Raw genomic sequence first — 20,084 nt, 5'->3', positions numbered from 1 at the left:
CTTGAATAAAAGTATCAAAAAAGCAAACAATCTATATGACTTTTTAAGATACAATTCCGTGTATTACGCAAATAAAATTATATTTTACTAATAAAAATTATGTATTATGAGTGATAGCCATGGAAGCATTCATAAACATTTATAAAATAATAGTTTAGTAAATTAAAGGAAAATTTTATTTTTTGGGTGATGGGATAAGAGAATCATATCGAAACTACGAAATATCTGAAGAATTTTATTCGCTGACAGTAACTGTTACAATTGCGTTGATAATTCGCAGGTGTAAATTATGGCGGTTTCTCGTAGTACTTTTTATATTTTTTTCATTTCTACTATTCATTATAAAAATGTCGAATGTAAACAAAAACGTAACGAACGTACGTAGGAAAGCTCTATACTCTTAGTTGGATACAAACGTTTCTCATTTTTTTCTTTTTAATAATATTCATCATTATCAAGAACTGTACATACACGTTTATATCTTATGTATATATTCAACCAACGAAAAAAAAATTGCAAAACAGTTAAATCCTATGATTAAAGTCATCCAGTCCGATGGCAAAAATTTCTCAGCACCTTTGCCCCACACACGGACAGGAAAATTCGAAAAAAGGCACCCAACCTAGCCTCGTTTTCGTTTCAACAATTAAAAACGAACGAAAAAATAAGTAAGAAGGTTGAGAGGAGAAATAAAATAGAAAAAATAAAGAAAAGAAAATACTGGACTCTCGCTGGCCTTCGAAAAAAATGAAAAAATATTTATATCTTTAGATATCCTGGATGGAACATTTCATTGAAAACAATTTTAATATATTTAGAAAATAAATTATTCCTAACTCTTTTGGTCAAGGCTGATTATATACCAATTGTTAAAATTAAAGTTAATTATGAGCATTCCATACGATCCAGAAAGCGTGTAAAAAATCATGATTTTCAAATACAAGCGTTGGCAAGCTCTGCTTGCTGCCGTTCAATCGCAACTAAAATTTTACATGTGAAAACTGTCGTTAGTTGTACCTCAGAACTGTACATAACAACGGATCTAAAACATGCGATTTTATTTTGATACTTGGATGACTATCAATTAATTATATTTAATTTTTTATGCGTCGGATAAAGAGATCTACCATTGATGCAACTAGAACCTGCAATTTGCTTACGATAATCAATAACTTCAGTTTTAACTGAGAACATCGTTTATCGTGACCAAAGTCCATAAGTATTATGTATTCATTTAATTTTGGCTGCATCAGTTTGGAACAATAATAAATTCTCGCTCGATAATAGCGCAAATTCATTCACAATTTACATACCACTGTTTTTTATTTTAACAATTAACACCGAGATCAGCGCTACTCTCGTTATGCTCATTAATGAACATAGTTTCAGATTCCCTCGTGTTGCGCGCTAGAATTAAAGGAGAACCAAAACGACTTTCGACAATCTATATCTATCAACCAAAAACGCGGCTTAACAATGTTTATCACTGTTTTTGCAACGAAATTTCCCAGCCAGGCGTCATCAAGGTATGTATCACGCGTACATATCTCATAATCATTCTCCTCATTTAAATCGCTCGGGTAAAAGTAGTAGAAATATTTCGGAGAGACAAGGGACAGCTATATATATATATATATATTTATATAAAGAGATAGAGATAAATCGAAAAACATCGGGGGAATCACCGTCAAATCGTTATTACATTATACATTATACATATTAAACACGGTTACGCGCTAACTCAGTTTTTGTTTCCCTCTTCTCAAGTCTTCAAAGATTGCACACGCACAGAATGAAGGAAGAGCAGATGCAGTTTGTCTCACGCGCTCGCGCCACTGCTCGTCACACCGTTGACGCTTTCGAAGTAGGCCCTGAGCATCTCGGTGATCTCGTCGAGAGTCAGCGAGTCACAGGTCGTGCTTATTCTTTCAGCCAAGCTGCCAATATCGTCCCTGAAGGTGACGAGATCGTCATCGGTAACGACCAGAACGAGTTGCTCCTCGTCGTTTTCAAGCCTATATTTACACACACCCGAAGTGACGTAATTATCAACAACAGGACTGGCCGTCGTGTTCGTTGGTCCTGTCGGCGTCGTTGTCACTGAAGCCGCTGCTGAGCTCAGGATAGGTGTTGTCGGCGCCGAGCTGACGGCCATCGCAGCTACTGCAGCGGCAGCTACAGTCTCTTCGTCTTCTTCTTCCTCGGGCGGAGCTGATCCGGCATTGGGCATCCTGTGCTGCTCGCTGCAGCTCTCGTAGCTTGGCGACAAATTAAGCATGGATAGGAGGTCGTCCTCTGAGTCTTCCTTACCAATGACAACTTCAATTATGTTGCTAGAGTCGGGCAGCTGATCCTCGCTCAGTACAACAGCCTCCAGGCCAAAGCGTTCGGGATCAGTGGCCGGCTCCTCGCTGCCAGTCTTTTCGGTAGTTCCAGTTGCGCCTCTCACAGTTACCTGCTCAGCCTGCAAAACAGCGGCCTCTTCATTCTCAATCCTCATGGCAAGCATCTGGTACAGTACATGCGATGGCTGGTCAGGATCGAGCCTCAGAGTGTAAACGATGGCGGTGACAAGACGTTGTATGCACCAAAGGTAACTTGCGGTGGAAGTGTGCGCATCTACTTTGTGCTGGAAGGCACTGCTGCCCGATCTGAATGTTTCGTCGCATAGCAGGCAAGTATCATCGTGGATCCAGACGTAGTGAAATCTGCAGGACTCCCGCGTGGCAAACAACTCTGGACACATTGGACAGCGCATTATTGCGTTATTACACTTGCCCTCGAAGTCGTGGTACATCATAAGCGATTGCAGTCTGTGCTTCCCAAGAGTGCGTACGAGCTCTTCTACGTCATCTTGCATGCAACTGGCCTCGCAATGGAGGATGGTGCCGTTGCTTTTGGCGAGAATGCTGCGTGAAGTGGATTTGCTCGGGACGATGTGATAGTCTAGCATATGACGCACCTCACTCGTATCTATTAGCAGACCGTTGCAGAATTGACAAATAGAAGCGCGTCGTCCGTGCTCGCGCTTCAGATGATTCTTCAGGCTGACTTTTGACGAGCAGACCTCCTCACAAAAAGAGCAATTAAGAGGCTGTTCTTCAGGCTCTTTGGAAGTGCCGCTACTGCTATCGGATGAGTCGCGTCGGTTCGACGAATTTCCCTTTTCGTTGAGCGAGTCGTTTGCCTCACTGTTGTCCTTGCTGCTTTCACTAACAATCTGACTGCTGCTTGTATTGTCATCCTCCATGGTTGTTTTGGACAAGTCTTCGAGGCTGGACTCACGGTGAGTCTTCTTATGTTTCTCAAGCATACGCAAGGAGGTAAATGACCTTTTGCAGATATCGCAATCCACATTGTGAGTACTGCGCTTGTGGAACTTTAACTCCAGGAGAGAAGGAAATGATTCGGAGCACTTTTTGCAAGCATACGGATGTATGATTGCTAGCGGCTGGCCTTGAGCATCCGTTATCGTATTTTTAATATCGTGGTGGCCATTGTTGACGACAGTGCGGCGACGTGTCTTCGGACCGCCATTCTCACAGCCTTCACAAAGTAAGAGCTTGGTAGACTCTGCATTGGACTGCTGATGGTTGTTCTGTTCCGAAGGGTTGCCTAAAGTTATAAACAGGTATTAGTCATATGTAAAAATGAAAAGGTATGAAATACTAAAAATAACAATTTTTTAAAAGTACGAATTAAATGTGAATTTATTCATTTTATTGACTTCTTAAGTTATTTGGATTAATTACGAAGCCATTTGTTTTTCGGTGCAATAAACTGTAAAAGATTGAAGATAAGCCTGCATTGTACATACAACGCTATTTCACAAAGAGAAACTAAAATATAAATGAAATATTTCTTACCAGTCTCTGCAGACAGTGTGATTTTCGTCTTACAATTGCTGCACTGCGCAACCTCTAGGCCATTGGTCGAATCATTGCCATTACTGCTTTCCCATCTATTCTCTTCGTCCATATTGAGTGACATCAAATTCTTCACTAAGTTGGCGTCCTCGTTGCTAAGTCCTTTCAGTATTTCATTTATTTCGCTCGTACTTTCACCATCCGTACAATCAGCGGTGAGTATTCTCAGCAAATCAATTGCGATTTTCCTAGGTCCTACGTTAACATCTCCCTTTAGCACGTGATCGTAGACAACATGATGTTGCAAAGCCTGTCTGTTAGCAAACTTAAGCTTACACTTGGGGCACACTCTTCTCCTTCTGTAACTCGCTATCTGGACTGTCGTCATCGGCTCAGATGCGAATTTTGCTCTTTTTGCCGCATTTGCCATTAAAAAGTTCTGCAATGCCGCAACAGTCTCGCCGTTCTTTCGCTTGTAGCCATTCGAAGCCTGCGGCTGCGTGGCTGCGGGCGAGGGCCTATTGTTACTTGCTGTGGCAGCTGCTGTTTTAATTGCGTCGTACTCGTCGGTAGACGAGTCCTCGCGCTCCAAATACTTGGAGCGATCGTCTTTACTAGAGCTAGTAACATTGACCGGCAAGATGGCGATGCTCAGGAGTTTGTCGAGGTCCTGGAGCGTCGTCTCGGAGCAGCGATGATTCTCCTGCATTTGTAAACTGCGGAAGCTTGTCAGACAGGTGTAGCAAGGATATTTACAAGAGACCTCGTGCATTTTCATCAGATGATCCACCACTTCGTCTTTCATCAGGAATGTACTCTTGCAAAGCGTGCATGTATAAACCTCATAAGCTGCGGGTTCAATCTTCTCCAGACGACGCATGGCATTCGGACAGCGTTTGAGCATCTGCTGTCGCTGAAGCGGACTGTCAGTGCTCCGGATGCCAATGCGACAGACGCAGTCGCTGGGACACTGAAGCACAGCCACGTGAGTAGGACCACTGTTTTTCCGTACAAACGGCGAGCCTGGAGGAAACGCTGGTCCCGCAGATGGTGTAGCCGGGAAGGGCGGAGAAGACGGCTTCAACCGTACAAGGGTCTTGTGTTTGTGCATCACATGGTCGTTAAGTTGCAACACTGTGTTGAAGATGTCGTAGCAGCTGCGACATTTGAGCGCGAACGTGATGTAGATTTCGAATTCGGAAGCTACCTCGTGGGAAGGAATACGCAGGTTGCTGAAACTCGCGTGTCGGCACTGCTTCTCGTTCTCGCACTTGAGATGCTCCTGCATCATGTGATATTCAAGGTAGAACAGCGACTGGAAGTGGTTCGAGCAGTATGGACACTTGATGACACTTTTATCTTCCTCAGTCATGCCAAGGCTAGCCTCTAGTCTTCCGATGATATCGAGTACCTGTGAACATGTGGCGCAGACATACTGCTTAGCGTGATCGTCAATTGAAATTTTAGTAGGCGTTGTGGGCATGTAGATTAGCGGCTTATTAGCGATCTCATTGTCAGGGACCGGCTGAAAATTGACTATCGTTGCCGTTGTTGGTCTGTCTTTAGCAGAATTGCTACCATCTGATTCGGGGAAGAAAAGAATGCAGAACTGCTGCGATTGATTCAATTGGACTAGCTGGGCCTGCGGCGGTAACTGGATTTGCGCTTGGATACTCTCAGTTGCTTGTTGTAGTTGCAGAAGTTGAGGATGCGGCGGTAGTTGGACCTGCGCCTGCGGTGGGAGCTGAACTTGTGTCTGCGATGGTACAGGAACCTGCGCCTGCGGTGGCAGCTGAACTTGTGTCTGCGATGGTACAGGAACCTGTGACTGCGGTGGCATCTGGATCTGGGTTAATGGTGGTAGCGGCATATGTGATGGTAGCTGAATTTGAGCTTGTGGCAGCTGTTGTACCTGAGGTTGGATCTGCTGAGGTTGATACTGGATTCGGTGCCTAATTAACGGTGGGAGCGGAATCTGAACTTGAACCTGAGGCTGTACTTGCGGTTGGCCTTGGACCTGAGAGTGAAAGTGCAATGACTGAGATACGACTGTGGGGCTGACGTTGTTGACTGAGTCACAAGGTATCTGTGCATTCATGAGCATGTGAAGCTTTTCTTCCGAGCCCGCATCGACCATAGACATCTCAATCATTGGAGGTTGTGGCGCAGCAATCAGCTGTTGCTCAGATTCTGGAACAAGAGTTTGGTTATCTTCGAACGCATCGAAATCATCGTCAATATGGAATTCGCAGTTGCAGTCACCGCAGCTATTCTTACTCGTCGATGGCTTTGCCGGCATTTCCGCCAACTGTAATAGCGTTTGCTGCTGCAATTCTGGCTGTAGCTGTGGCTGCAGTTCTGGCTGTAACTGCGGCTGCAGTTCTGGCTGAGCTTGCAATTCTAATTGCGTTTGATTTTCGGCAACCTGAGGTGCTGCTTGGATTTCCATAGGCACATTACTCTCCTCAGTCGCATCATTATTATCGACACTTGCAATTTCGTCTGGCTTAGCTATGTGTTGCGGACTGTCGCTCGTCGAGGGCGTGAGGCACTTGTCTATACTGTTAACGACGACTAAGTTGTTATTGTTACTCTCGAGCTTTCGTCTAAGATTCAACCTAATGACAGCTCTAATATCGGGTTCTGGGCTACCACCCACCTCTATTAATTCGCTCTCAATTATTTTCGGCTTGGTCTTTCTCTGAGGCGTCTCTTCCATTGGATCTGCAGATTCGGCTTCCCCATCGTTGTTAGCGTTCGTCGGCTCAGTCTCGTCGTCAACCGGATCATCAGCGCTATCGTCTTCGTTTTCTTTAGGAACTGTGTCTAACTTAGTCAATTGTACGACTAGCTCTTTTGTGATATGGTATTTGGCGCGCAAATCCGGTTCACTGACACTACGTTCCGGCATTAGACTGATCCTGGATTCATCTGCAAACTCCTTTTCTCCTGACTCTGTACCACCTTCGGCCGCTACTTTGCGCTTTTTCTCTTCTTGTACAATAGCTGCAGCAATAGCCTCGGCTGAGATCAGACTTTCTTGAGACAGCGTTCTTCCGCGTTTCCTCTTGATGCAAGGTTCGACCGTTCCAGTCTCTTTAACCACAATTGGCTGCTCTAACCTTGGTGCCTCTTCGACTGCGGGACTCGGCGTGGTCGCTTGGTTCTCAGCGTGATTATCATTAATTTTGAGCGAGGTCTCGGCAATAGCGTCGTTCTGAGGAGAGTCCAATAAAAATTCTGGTCTAACGACTATTGATTCTACTGCCTCGAACAGTGGCTCGTCCTCGTTTCTCTTGCCAAATATGCCCTCAACAATGAATGGTGACTCGTCTTTTTTCTTCCTCGCGCTTGTTGCGCCGTTGTTTACTTGCGAATTTGTCGGAGATCCAAGGTGTTTAGCAATTAGTTCAGCTTCAGTGAAAATCGGATACTTTTTTGGGCGGCCACGACCACGTTTTACGGGATTGGTCGCGGGTGCTATATCAAATCTCGCCGGTGAGTTTCCAGGCATTCTGCAGCTATTACCTCCACCTATGCTACTACCCAAATCCGAACGAGCTGGTGAGCTGCCGGGTATACGAGAACTGCTGCAACCACTACCGAAGTCGGATCTAGCTGGAGAGGAGCCGGGAATGCGAGTACTGTTACCGCCATCGGAGTTTGACTTTGGCGTGATTTTGATCTCCTTAATAACGTGCGAGTTCTTGGAACCACCCTCCTTACGCACGATGATCTTGATATCGCCCTCTGTGATTCGCTCGTCCTCATTGGAGCGTGCAAGCTCATCCTCGTCGAGCTTTTCAGGACTTGCCGAAGCGTTACCTTCGTCTTCGTCATCATCCTCTTGCTCTTTTGAAAGTCGCTTGGGTACAGGCTGCTCGACAATATGTGCAGCGTGCTTGTTCTCGTCGGTCTTACGAATCTTGATGACAAGGCGCTGACGATGCTGAACTTTTATGTGTTTTCGCAGTTCTCGATTACTTACAAAGCTTTTATCGCAATCTTTACAGTCGAACTCCAGTTTTGCTGTGGCAGGGATTGCGTTCATCTCGAGGAAGGAACGACGTGGACATCGCAGAACGATCTTATCAATGCGTTTATGTTGTTGATGCTCTTCAGCGGTAGTTTGAACGCCGGAGTCCGCGTCGTCAGAAGAGTTGAGAGGTGGAATTTCCAAATTGTGCAACTGGGCTAGACGATCTGCGAGGTTCTCGTCGCTATCGACACTATCTGGGTAGTTACCTTCCTCGCTCTCCGTTTCGCCGTTCTCGCCAGAGCTGTCCGAGGATGAGGAACTTTTATCGCTCTCAACATCACCGGAATCTTCAGCAGGTAAGATTTGATAAGCTGGACTGTCGGTAAAATTTTCTTGAGATGCAGAGCATCGCCGCTCCAAGTTCTCGGTACATTTTTTCCTTAATTCCACCAGCGTTGTTTCATGATTGTGTACAGAATCTTCTGCATGAATTTCAGAAAGAGTGCTTGAAAGTTTTACCGCTTCTTCTACACGAGGTACGAACTGCGATCCAAACGTATCGATGGCATTCTCCGTAAGAGCCGATCTAATGTTTTTCGTGTTCTCGGTCTTCTTAATTTCAAAAGCATCAAGTGTGTTCTCTAAAGAACTATTGATGTCGATAAGTGAATCGTCGATACCGTTCGTTGTTGGTTCTGGAAAACCACCAACGCTTTCTTTCAACGTTTGACACACATTTTTATCATTATTCCGAATCTTATTCTTTGCAGGTATGCAGAAATACTTGATAACTTCATCAAAATCTTCAGTAAACATTGAATTTGTAGTACTTGCTCCTATGCTTACCAGAGAATTCATTTCATTGTATGCAACAAAACTTTTACTGGGGTTTTCAATGGATTCGTAATCTGACTGTATTGTACTCTCCTTGACTTCCGAATACAAATTATCTGTAGGTTCAGAGCTCTGTTCTGCACATTGTTTAAATTGATTTTCACTAGTTTCAAGAGTTTGCTCTGGAACAATCTTCTTGGGACAGCATATCGCATCTTGATTTACAGACTCACACTTGTTATTATCATAATCTGCGGATTCTTTGCGGTTTTGATAAATACTTTCTATTTCTTTTTGATATCTGTTAGCTAAGCTTTGATCATCTGCATCTTCCTTTTCTGACTCTTCAGCATGTATCTGTGTATCCATCTTTGGTCCTTTATTATTTTCTACATCAGCTAAAACATTTTTACATAATTCGTTACTTTCGATCAAACGTTCTGCACAACTTAAAATTTCTTCTGCAAGACTTTTTGCAAACTCGTAGTCGATGCGACCATTTGGTAAGTTTTTGATATTCTTATCAAATTCTTCAGATTGTCTTCCACTTTCACTATATTCCGTGACAACGCCCATTGAATATATATTGTTCTCATCTGTAGAAGCTAGTTTTCCATCAGTTGAGTCTATCAAGTATTGAGGATCTGGAAGATTATTATCAGTATTATTTTGAGCATGCTTAGAAATACAATTCCTTTTGGTTTTCTTATTAATTTCATATTCGGGAGCTTTAGTATGATTATCTATATTTTCATCACTTATACCATGTGCAGATGTAATATCATTTTCAACGGAAAATTCAGAATTAGTTTCATTAGTTTTATCGATGGAATTTTTTCGAAGTTTTTTAGTATTAGGAAAAACTTTAAGATTATTAACTAAATTTTCCGAACTTTTGTCTCTATTTTCGACGACCAGCGTTTGTATACAGTCCACATTGTTTTCCACCAAATTTTTAGATTGTCTGTCTCGTTTGATAGGTAAACATCTTGTAATTCTCGACTTTATCTCAATCTGAGTTTTGGAATTTTCCTTATTATCTAATTTTTCAGAGAGAATTTGATCATGGTCGTCGGTTGCATTTTGCGCTAACTCTAAGTTATTCACAACAAAATTTTCAGGATGTTTCTCATGATTATCAGGAGCTGATTTTCTAGTAGAAACTCGCTTGAGACCTTCACTTTGAATCTTTAAACACTCCTTTACTTTTTTCTGCGCTTTTTCAGAAATTTTATTGTCACTATTATCGATAGCTTGCCTTTCGTGTTTATCGGGTGATGATTTTCTAGTGACTCTCTTTTGATTTTCTGTCTGACTTTTCGAGCATATCTTTACTATTTCTTGTGATTCTTCAGGTAACTGTAAACGATCTTTATTTATTTCAATAGATTTATCAATACTATTTGAATCATGCTTGACTAAATTTTCCGTGGGTTTCTCATGTCTATTATGCAGCGACTTCCTCGTGATCATTTTGCTTTCATTTGAAAGTTTAGACCTCTCGTCTACTTTTTCAACCAAGTTTTGCTGTGAATCTAAATTATTTTTTACAAGAACTTCAGCATTTGTCAAATTGGAAATAGGTAATACTTTTCTTGGACGCCCCCTTTTTCTGGCAGGTGGTGGATTGGTACTAACATTGGCATCGCAATTCATTTTATCTGTATTACTCGAAACATTGACTGTGTGTTCTAACACACTGTTTTCTACTATAGTTGAAGTATTTTCTACTGGATTTTCAGTATGCTGTTCTTGCTTGAGATGTGATGATCTAGTAGCAATTTTCTTTTCAATTCGAATATTGGACAAATTTTTAACAGTTTTAGAAGGCTCATCAGGAAGCACTTTTTGATTTTCTTCAACAAAATGTTCTACAATTTCTAAAGTACTTTTCCTTTTCACTTTTTTAATGGTTTCAGTCTGTAACTTTGTATTTTCCTCGATGTTTGACTTTTCAGAATTTTTTTCTTTGTCATCTTCGTGCAATTGTTGAGTATGATCGGCATTATTCTCTATCAAAGTTTCAGAACGATCATCTTTCTTTTCGGATACTTTTCTTGTTCTTCTTTTACCAATTTCAAGATTGTTCTTGCACTCAGTGACATCCTTATTAGAATTTTTGTTCAGCCTTTCTTTAGTTTTAACCACGGAATTTTCTTCACAATATATTCTGTCTTCTGTTGGTACCTCAGTATTAACTTCCCTGGTCTTTGCAGCCAACCGCCTCTTGGATCTTTGATTGATTTCAGGAACATTTTTACTTTCTTTATTAATGATGGAATCATTTTTAATCGGCATTTCTACAATATTTGGCGCATCGTGTGAATGAATATCAATTGAATTTTCAACAAATTTTTCATTGGGACCATTGACTATGTTAATCTTATCTTGTTTTTTATTATTTTCTATACCAATTTTTAAAGTCTTAGTAACTTTTATGTCAGAATTTTTAGAATGCTCGCTATTTGATTCATCAACAATGTGTGCAATGTCTTTTGAAACTTTTTGAATCGTTCTATCGTTTTCTCTAAAGTTTTTGGAAAACTGAATATTATTATCTACACTTTGTGATCGACTATTACTAATTTCTTCAATAACATTTTGAGTGCCATTTAAATCATTTTCTAGAACATGTTCAGTAGGTTTATCACTTTTAACACCACCAATTATCGTATGTTTTATAACATTATCAATTTGATTTTCAATACACACTTTAACATCTTTAACTAATTTTTCAGGAAGCTTTTCAGGTTCATCAACAGAATTAGCTATATAGTTTACACAACTCTTAGTTATATTGCCACTAGATTTTTCATTTTCATCGTCAACTCTCTTTGCGACTCTTTTACTATTATCAGTCTCATTTTTGGAACACTCAATTTTTCTATCCAACCTTTTTGAATGTTTTCTGCTGCGTTCTTCAACCGACTTTTTGATGTCGTCAGTTTTGCTGTCGACTGCGCTTACAACATGACTTTCATGTTTCTCGGCAGCTTTTCGCGTGATCTTCTTATGACTGTCACTCTGACTTTTGGAACTATCTTGGATACTTTTATCCACTTGCTCGGAAAGTTTTTCATTTTCCGCCAGAGGTTTATCAGACTGATTATTCTCAACAGAATCGTCCAAATGTCTCTCGCTGTTCTTACTGGCCAAATTTCGTCTGGGCCTGGGATGACTCTCGACAACAGCACTCTTTGTTGATACCTTCTTACTTTTCTCGCAAGGTAGCTCTGACTGCTGCTTATCATCCTTCTTGGCATCTCCGCTGGCGGAAACACTGGACTGCTTCTCGTTCACATCCTTAATCAAGTTTTTGGAATACCTCTTGGCATCCTTAGCGGAACCTTCGGGATGCCTCTCGCCGGCTTCCTCTGGACACTTTGGTCTGCCTTCGAGCGAATTCACGGACTGCTTATCACTACTGTTTTGATCGAGCGAGTTGCACTTTTGCCTTTTACAACTATTTACGAAACTTTTGGAACTTTCTGGCTGACTCTCACCGGCACTCGTCTCGGCCGGCGTTGCCGAATCCGTCGTGCATTTGGAATCGTCCTTGAGCAACTTATCGGGAAGCCTATCGTTATTACTTTTATCGACGGGAATTCGCGCCACTTTCCTACCGCTATTAGAACTCGAAACGTTTGCGTTTTTGGTACACTTGTTGCTATTGTCCGACGAGCAACCGTCCGTCAACTTTTCGGTCAGTCTATCCGCGCACTCACTGGTACCGGCGGAGATCTGCTGTTGCCGGCGCTTGCTCTGGAGGAGCTTTTCGGTCTGGTGCTTGTTGATCTTGACAACAAGCTTCTGTTGTAAGATCCTCGGGTCGACTTCGGCCGGAAGCGTTAACCCGGGAAGCCGCAGACGCTCCTCTGCCTTGTTTTCTTCTTCCCTCTTATTTTCTCTCTTTTCTTCCTCATCAACGTCTCTCCTCGCTTCCTCGGGCTTTGGTTGTGTAGCAATAGCGACGAGCTGCTGCTCTTGTTGCCGTTGCCGCTCCTGCAGCCGACGCTCATCTTCAAGCCTGACGAGCTGCACGAAGGCGGTCTTTAGCTTGAACTTATCAATCATCTCGTGCTCAAGCTTCTTGCGCCTGCCCGATTCGAGGACACGTCGCCTGAGCTTGCTTTCATCTTTGCTGAAGTCGTAGACATTTTTTCTTCGCTTCTTACGCTTCAGTCGGTCCGGGCTGATGTTGCTGCTGACGTTGTCCGAGTCGGCGATGGCTGCCGTGGCTGCCGTGGCTGCCGTGGCGGGGACGACGCTGCCATTACCGGTCCTGCCGCAGGACGCCTCGGACTCAGAACCTGATACGGTACGTGTCCGCGCCGTCGAGCGCTTGCTCAGACTCGAACGCTCGGCGCTGCTACTGCTGCTACTGCTCATCCTCGTCGTCGTTGTCGCGCGTTCTCCGCGGCCTTGCTCCTTACACACATGCCTTTCGCTCGTCCGAGCTTCGACGTCGTCGACTGAACTGCAATAACAGAACATGCTGCGTGAGTGTGAGAGAATTGTGATGGTTTTCTCTTATTTTTACATTTATAAGATCTTTATGCTTTAGCAGGCTGGGAGTAAGTGATTTAAGAAGCTTCTATTGCATTTTTGCTTGATACTCAATACTTGTTTGGGCGAAGCTTGATTATGATGGACATGATTATAACCCTGGCTGCCTTCCCAAGAAAAAATCTTCCAGGATGGAAGTGCATTCGAAGAGAGATGCTATGGGCTAGTTTTAAGAGATGACAGATATAATGACTGTTGAGAAGTCAAATTTCGAGTTTACTGTACCCTTAAGGATTCCTCCATGGTCCGACCATTGGCTTGCAACTTTGTACATTATCACATGAGAACCTCCAGGCCAGTGGCACGTGAGCTGCAGACATCTGTGGAAAAACAAGTATAATTATTAATCATTTGTAAAAGCATTACAGTGTAAGGTAGGTTTTATCCTAGTGCTAAGAATATTTTTTTAGCAATTTCTCTAATAGATAGTTTTTATTTTCTCTTGTTGCGTATTTACATTGAATTTGATTGATTATGCTGTATATCTATTTCAATGCCGCATTGTACTCATGAGTTTTATTCATGTAAAAACTAAGAGGAAACGGTTTAATAGTTCTGCCTGAAGCTCACTTATGCATGAACTACTTGGAAAGTAACTAACATTGATCAACTTTTGCACAGGTATAACTCTCTAAAGAGAGCCACATTTTGATTTCTTTAAATCTTGAAATCAATTTCACTCATTTGGTTGCTTTGCATGTAGTGCATGAAAAAGTTGCCCATTCATCTTTTTTATTTGAAAACAAACGAATGATGGAATCAATAATGCCAAGTGAATGAACTGATTGAACTTGTAAAATCAAACCACCGCAGAACGATAACAGACAGATTCTTGCTCTTATACGTATACATAATGCAAGCACAATATCATAGCTGATGTTAAAACAAACAATTATTGCATTATATACCTGTCCTGCGAAAAATGATGATTTTGATAGTTTGTAGTTTGCATTCTGTCAGAGATAACCTAATGAGGCAATGGGAAACAATAACTTTTTATTGCATTGTGTTTGAAATGTATTTTTTATAATATATATGTATATTGCAAGCAGTAAAAATATTGCTTAACTAATCCTAAAAATAGATGTAAACTTTACCTTCCTAACTCTCTTTGCAGTCTACTGTAAATCTTAAATTGCTCATTGGGCTTGGGCTTATTGGCTGTTCTGCTACTTTTTTGTTAATTAATTTAGACGAATTAGCTCTTCCAGAGATAGTGTGCACCGGAAAACCGAACAAGCTGAAAATATCATTCCTTATACAATCTCATTTCTACTGTCCATTCACTTGGTCAAATTCTTACTCAGCAAGTACAAGTGTATAAATATATATACATACAAGACAATTTACAAAGCTAACCAACCAAGAGACTAAAAAACTGCGTATCATAAAATGTGAATCTCGTCTCATTGGGTGAGCGAAAAAACTGCACGAGCATGCATTAATCAGCCCGACTCATGTTAACGATCGGATCAAACGTAATAAAAAAAAATTAAAAAAAAAAACAAGAAGCACTCGCTGTATGTATAGTTGTATACGCGTCGCTAACTGTCATCGGTGGCGTCCGGCACTCTTTCATATAACAGCAGCGTTTTCCGCAGAGAGGACAAAAAGAAGCCCACAGAGAAGCTCTCTCTCTCACTCTCTCTCTCTCTCTCTCTCTCTCTCTCTCTCGTCTGTGCTAAAATTAATGCACCCGGACCCGCAGTGCAGTCCGCAAAAAGAGCCTCAACCTGACCGTGGGGCGTGCGTTAATTGCGCTATCTCCGCTCGTGAACACGTCGAGTAATGTGTATGTACCTATACGACTTCCTCTCTTGCAGGTCTCACCCGCATGCACAGATAGGTGGCAAATGTGCCCACGGCAGCAGCAGGCGAGACTCCGATAGAGATATTTCCAAAAGCGTGCAAAAAGGCCGAGTCAAGCGTGTAAGCCTTGCGCAGAGAGAGAGAGAGAGAGAGAGAGAGAGAGAGAGAGAGAGAGAGAGAGAGAGAGAGAGCCGCTGTGCAAGGGGCCGAAATAGCTCCAGCGCGCGAAGAGCACGTCAAAATACAATATCCCTCTCCTTCTCGCTCGCTCGGACGTTCGATAGACGACGAGAGAGCAGCTCGTGTGCCGCACCGAGGCGATTCTCGCACGTACCAATGTCGATATAGGTACCTATACCGACAGCCATATGCACTTCTCTCTCTCTCGCTCGTAGGGGAGGTTGTTCGACTACTGAGGGGATATAGCGGACGATTGAGTACGGGAAAAGACATAACCTCCAATCAGCTGACGACGCTTTGCGGAAAAGTCGCGACAACGACCGGGAAAGAAGAGAAAAACGCGGCGGCTGCGGTCGTACATACAGCGCGTAAATACACGCCGCGAAGGAGCAGCGTGTGCTCTATACTACCCGGACTTTCTCTTGCGCAAAAAACGGCCGAGCGTATGTGTGTATGTGCGTAATACACTTGCACAGCCGCGACACCTTTCTCGTGTTAACCTCGTCTCTCTATACTCGCGTATGCACTTGTGTGCATATTATAATACAGCCGCGCTCAAGTGTACGTATACTGTACCTGCTGACATGTAGCTATATATATACACACACACACACACGAGGGGTACCTAGCCGTGTTGTGTCAAAGTAGCGGCGTCTCGAGGTGGAAACAAGAATTGAACGTCGTCAGTGGTGCGCCTGTCGCAGGAAACAAAGAGTAGAGCGGCGGTGGTGGGTAGGAACACACGCACGGGCGGTATTTGCCTGCTGCGCCTATACGGGGGAGGCGGCCGAGTGAGGGGAAGATGCCCGCGGGGTGTGGAGAGATGCTGTCCTCCTCCCCTTCCCTCCCGCCCATCTCGGAATTTCGTTTCTGAATTCTGGCCTTATCCACGCGCAGCGCCCGCTAATTAGCCTGTCTCGCGAGCTCGGCTGACATTTTTGAATGAAGTAGGGGCTTACTCTACTTACTTGCGGTCGGAGCTTGCGAGATTCGCGGCGTATTTACGTGTATGTATGTGCATACACCTCTGGGGCTGCAGCAGCCGAGACTGCGCACCATCGCACGACTGCACTTAGACCGAACGTGCTGGATGCATAGGCTGCGCTGTCGATGACGATGACTACGTTCGCTAACGACCACGGGACCCACTTCCAGGAAGTTCGCGAAGAACTCGGCGAATTGGCTTGTCTGATGATGTCGGTCACCGCGCTCGCTTACACACTCGTATCGTAGGATGTGTAGATGCGAGTGTTATGTACATACATATGCGCGCGATGTGCCTCACTATAGCGTGCGTATTGCTGGAAAGCAACTGTCAAAACGCCGCGGAAAGGCTCGCATTCTCGAATCAGATCGCGACGGAGGTTCGCCCAGAACGACGGGAATCCGCGGTGTTATCTCCCGGAACGGATAAAACACTGGTCGACGTGCCGAGCGCGAACTGGTCAAGTCTATCCTTGGACGTTCGGGAATACTTGCCAAACCTAACCTCAAATCGATATGCTCGATAGCAGCGCAGGACTCGAGCAGTCGTGCAAGACTAGCGAGTCGGCGGATCGTCGGTGGTCACGCGCGTTCAAAACACTCACGCGCCAGTGGTTCCGACATTTTTTTCATGGACGCGCAGCGCAGGTACTTTTAAAAACCTAACCTCAAATGCTCAGAGTCTCTCTCCTCCTCTTCCTCGCAGCAACGGCAGAACGCAGGGCTGACAACGTCCTCGTCCAGTCACTGTATTTTAATAATTAATTGCGCAACTGCGCGTATCGACGAGACGAGAGAGAGTCGCTCTTTCTCCGTCTCACTCTCTCTCTCTCGCTCGTTCTCACTCGCTTGTCCGATTGATCGACGGAAGCAGCAGAACGCGTATAACAGAGAGTATATACGGGGCAAACAGGCCTCGCTGTTTTTTCAACAGCGGCCGAGAGCTTACTGCTGCTGCTGCTGCTGCTGCTGCTGCTACCGCCGACGGTAGCGACGCATCTCGTGCGCGCGCGTAGCTTTGCGCCGGCCGCAAGTATTCGCCATCGCGACTCTCGCACACGCGTTGTATATACCTATATATTGATGTAGCTATCTCTCTCTCTCTCTCTCTCCGGCGGCGGCGTGCCTGCTGCGTCGGCCCTGGCCGATTCTTAACGAACGGCCGAGAGCGACAGAGTCGGAGAGATGGTACGAGCGCGAGGGAGAGAGAGATAGACGGCATACGTCCCTTCCTTTAGTTCCTATATGCTTCGAGATATAGCTATACACAGCCGTGTACGCAGCGCCGAATTAATTTACGCACTCCGAGGAAGTAGAGGCTTCGATAGCGAGGAACGATTACACACCTCTTGGCGAATCGATCCTCTCGGGGGCTTTGGAAAAATAGAAAACATACACCGATCGCGCTGTTTTAGCCGTTCGCGGCGCACGACGAAGGGAGAGAGCTTGTGACACTGACAGCAGCGCCGAGCGGGGCGGCTGCACAGAGGAGGTTGCCCCATCAGTATCCTCGCACATCCATCGGGGAAATTGGGAAATTTATTTCATCCATAGATACACGCGCACTACACTACTCGCTGCGAGTCTGAGGTGTCGGGGCTACTCACGTTTCTTCTCCGCATGCAGATTGACACAATCGATGAGAGGGAGTAATTATGTATACGGCAGAGCAGCAGACACTCGGAGTATACTGCGTGTTTTGTCGCCGTCGCTCCGGACGCTCGCTCGTTCCGAAAGACACTGTGCCGCTACTGTCGTCCGTCCCCTCCGCGCCTCGCTCTCCGCAAGAGAGAGACTATACCTACTGCTGTGCCACAGACAAGGATGGACTGCTCTCGCACTCTGTATAGGTGTATATACACATGATGTAGCTCTCATGCTCGCGCAGACTGGAGCGAGGAAGCTACGAGAGCTACGTACTCAGGTACAGACCGGCGTTTCTCGCAATTTTTCGGGAAAAAAAGTCATGGATCCGGAAGACGTGCTCGCGCACGGGGGAGAACTACTGCGCGGCGGCGGAGAAAAAGTAACGGCGGCGCGGTTATAAACAGTCGGCGGCGCGGCGCGCGAGCTACAGTACCTATATATGTGTACAACACGCCGTCTCGGCGACAGCGTGACGTAAGGATTCGCGCGGCGTGCATGCGCGAAGCCAAGACAGCGCGCGATAGACTTCACATCTCACCTTCGTGTACGGGATCCGTATTATGACTTTTTTCCCGGAGGATAAGGATCTCCGCTTCGAAAACTCTTTTTTTTTTTCATCCGCCAGCACACAGGTATAAGTATATCTATATATCAAGCACACTACGCTGGATGATGGAACAGCTGTGTGTGTATGTGTGTACGCGAGAGGACAGTCTCTTAGGGCGCTCCTGCAGCATAGCAGCAGCGCAACAGCGCCGGCTGCGTGTCCGTGAAAATTTCGCCGCGCGCGGAGAAAGGGATCCGGGCCATGGGAGAATGCCGCCGTTGGCGGTCGTCTGGCTGTGTCTAGCGAGCGGAGTAGATTTCTTTTTTCCGATGCAGAGGAGTAGGAGTAGTTCGCGCCGATATGCCGTCGAGTGGTCTGATTCGAATTCGGAACGCGGATGGGTATATAGCGCCACTTTTGTTTTTAGCCTTTTTTTTTCAGACGCGTGGAGGCTCGAGTTTCTAATTCTCGCTCTCTGTTACGTGTGTTTACAGAATGAGAGAGAGAGAGAGAGCAGTAGAGATCGATCCGGCGCTGCGGCTATGACACACTGTGAGCTAACGCTGCAGAAAAGTAAGTCAAGACTGATTCACTTATATTTCGTCTTTTCCCTCGTTTAAAGCAGCCGCGGATAAAACAACGAAAACAACGAGGCGATGCTTCTTTTTCTAAACCATCACTGCAATCATCACCGTCGCGGTTGTGCTGCATCCATCATACGCAGCAGATCCGCCTTGTAGGCGCAGCCTGAGACGAGTTATGCAGCTCTCTCTACTACTGTACCGATGCAAATACACGCTTGAGCTCGCTTTGCTCGTCTCCGTCGCGCATACTGCATACCGCTCGATCTCTCGGAGAGAGAGAGAGAGCCTGCTTTTTTCGGGCCGTCCACCTTTCGGGGCCCATCGAGAGATGAATCATCGCTCGGATCGGAGTCGCTTTTCGCGGGAGAAACCATCTCGGCGTAAACGCAAGGATGTGTCGAGGCATTTTTCTTCTTATTCGTATATCATAGCTAATCGCTGATTGAATTAGCTGACTACTGCTTCCTGCACGACGGACGATGACGAGTCGACATTCTGAGGAGGCCTCGCACGGCGCAGCACCTCGTGTAGAGCTTATTACTATACAGTGTGTATCTCTCGTGGTCAGGCTTTATACATTTCATTAGCACCCATCGTATTCGAATTCTCGATCCGTACGATCGTAGATACAGCACGCATGTGTACATATATGATTTTTCGCCCGTCCTTCTCTCTCTCTCTCTCTCTCTCTCGGCAACAGTGCCACGGCCCCCCGTTCCTCCTCCCACCATCGCGCAGTCCCCGTCGTGTTCTCTCCGTGTGTCTTCCAGTCTTTTCTGCCCATTTTGCTTGGCATTCCAGTTTTTTCTTTGTTGCGCGCGCGCGCGCGCTCTCCGTGTGTATGATGCATGCGCAGCCTGGCGTGTATTGCACCGTCGAAAAACAATACTATGAAAACACAGAGCTACGACCTTGCGACGATGCAGGTGTCTATATGTACACACAGGCAGAGAGCAGCGGGTCTTTCACAAATAATTTCCTCTAATGAAATCGCGCGTGTCCCTCACCTTCCTTGCCTCGTCCATTCACTAACTCGATTCGAGCCTCGCTATCTCTCTCTCTCTCTCTCTCTCTCTCTCTCGCTCCCG

General features: G+C 44.9%; 1 protein-coding gene across 10 annotated transcripts; it reads right to left on the bottom strand.

Moving 5' to 3' along the window:
* Positions 1–215: 215 nt before the first annotated feature.
* Positions 216–18,230, bottom strand: LOC100678824. 10 transcript variants are annotated; one of them, XM_031927966.2, is made up of 7 exons: positions 16,886–17,172; positions 14,343–14,485; positions 14,154–14,212; positions 13,471–13,565; positions 6,144–13,156; positions 3,867–6,056; positions 216–3,615 (listed from the first exon to the last, which is right to left on the bottom strand). In XM_031927966.2, exons 5-7 carry the CDS (start codon positions 13,066–13,068, stop codon positions 1,820–1,822), a joined length of 10,911 nt encoding a protein of 3,636 aa, XP_031783826.1. In that variant the 5' UTR covers positions 13,069–13,156; positions 13,471–13,565; positions 14,154–14,212; positions 14,343–14,485; positions 16,886–17,172; the 3' UTR covers positions 216–1,819. The 10 variants fall into 10 exon arrangements, with proteins under 10 accessions (XP_031783826.1, XP_031783822.1, XP_031783821.1 ...); XM_031927962.2 differs by lacking the exon at positions 16,886–17,172 and adding an exon at positions 17,826–17,955 and having other exon boundaries at positions 3,867–13,156; XM_031927961.2 differs by having other exon boundaries at positions 3,867–13,156.
* Between the last annotated feature and the right edge of the window lie 1,854 nt (positions 18,231–20,084).

Source organism: Nasonia vitripennis, chromosome 3 (genome assembly GCF_009193385.2).
Source record: "Nasonia vitripennis strain AsymCx chromosome 3, Nvit_psr_1.1, whole genome shotgun sequence".
Lineage (NCBI taxonomy): Eukaryota > Metazoa > Arthropoda > Insecta > Hymenoptera > Pteromalidae > Nasonia > Nasonia vitripennis.
Note: the sequence above shows the minus strand (reverse complement) of the source record. Positions and strands in the feature narration are given on the sequence as shown.

Coding starts and splice junctions, on each gene's coding strand:
- LOC100678824 (XM_031927965.2), bottom strand. CDS start 13,068: ATGAGCAGTAGCAGCAGTAGCAGCGCCGAGCGTTCGAGTCTGAGCAAG. Junction 3,616..3,866: donor CACACTGTCTGCAGAGACTG/GTAAGAAATATT, acceptor TTATAACTTTAG/GCAACCCTTCGGAACAGAAC.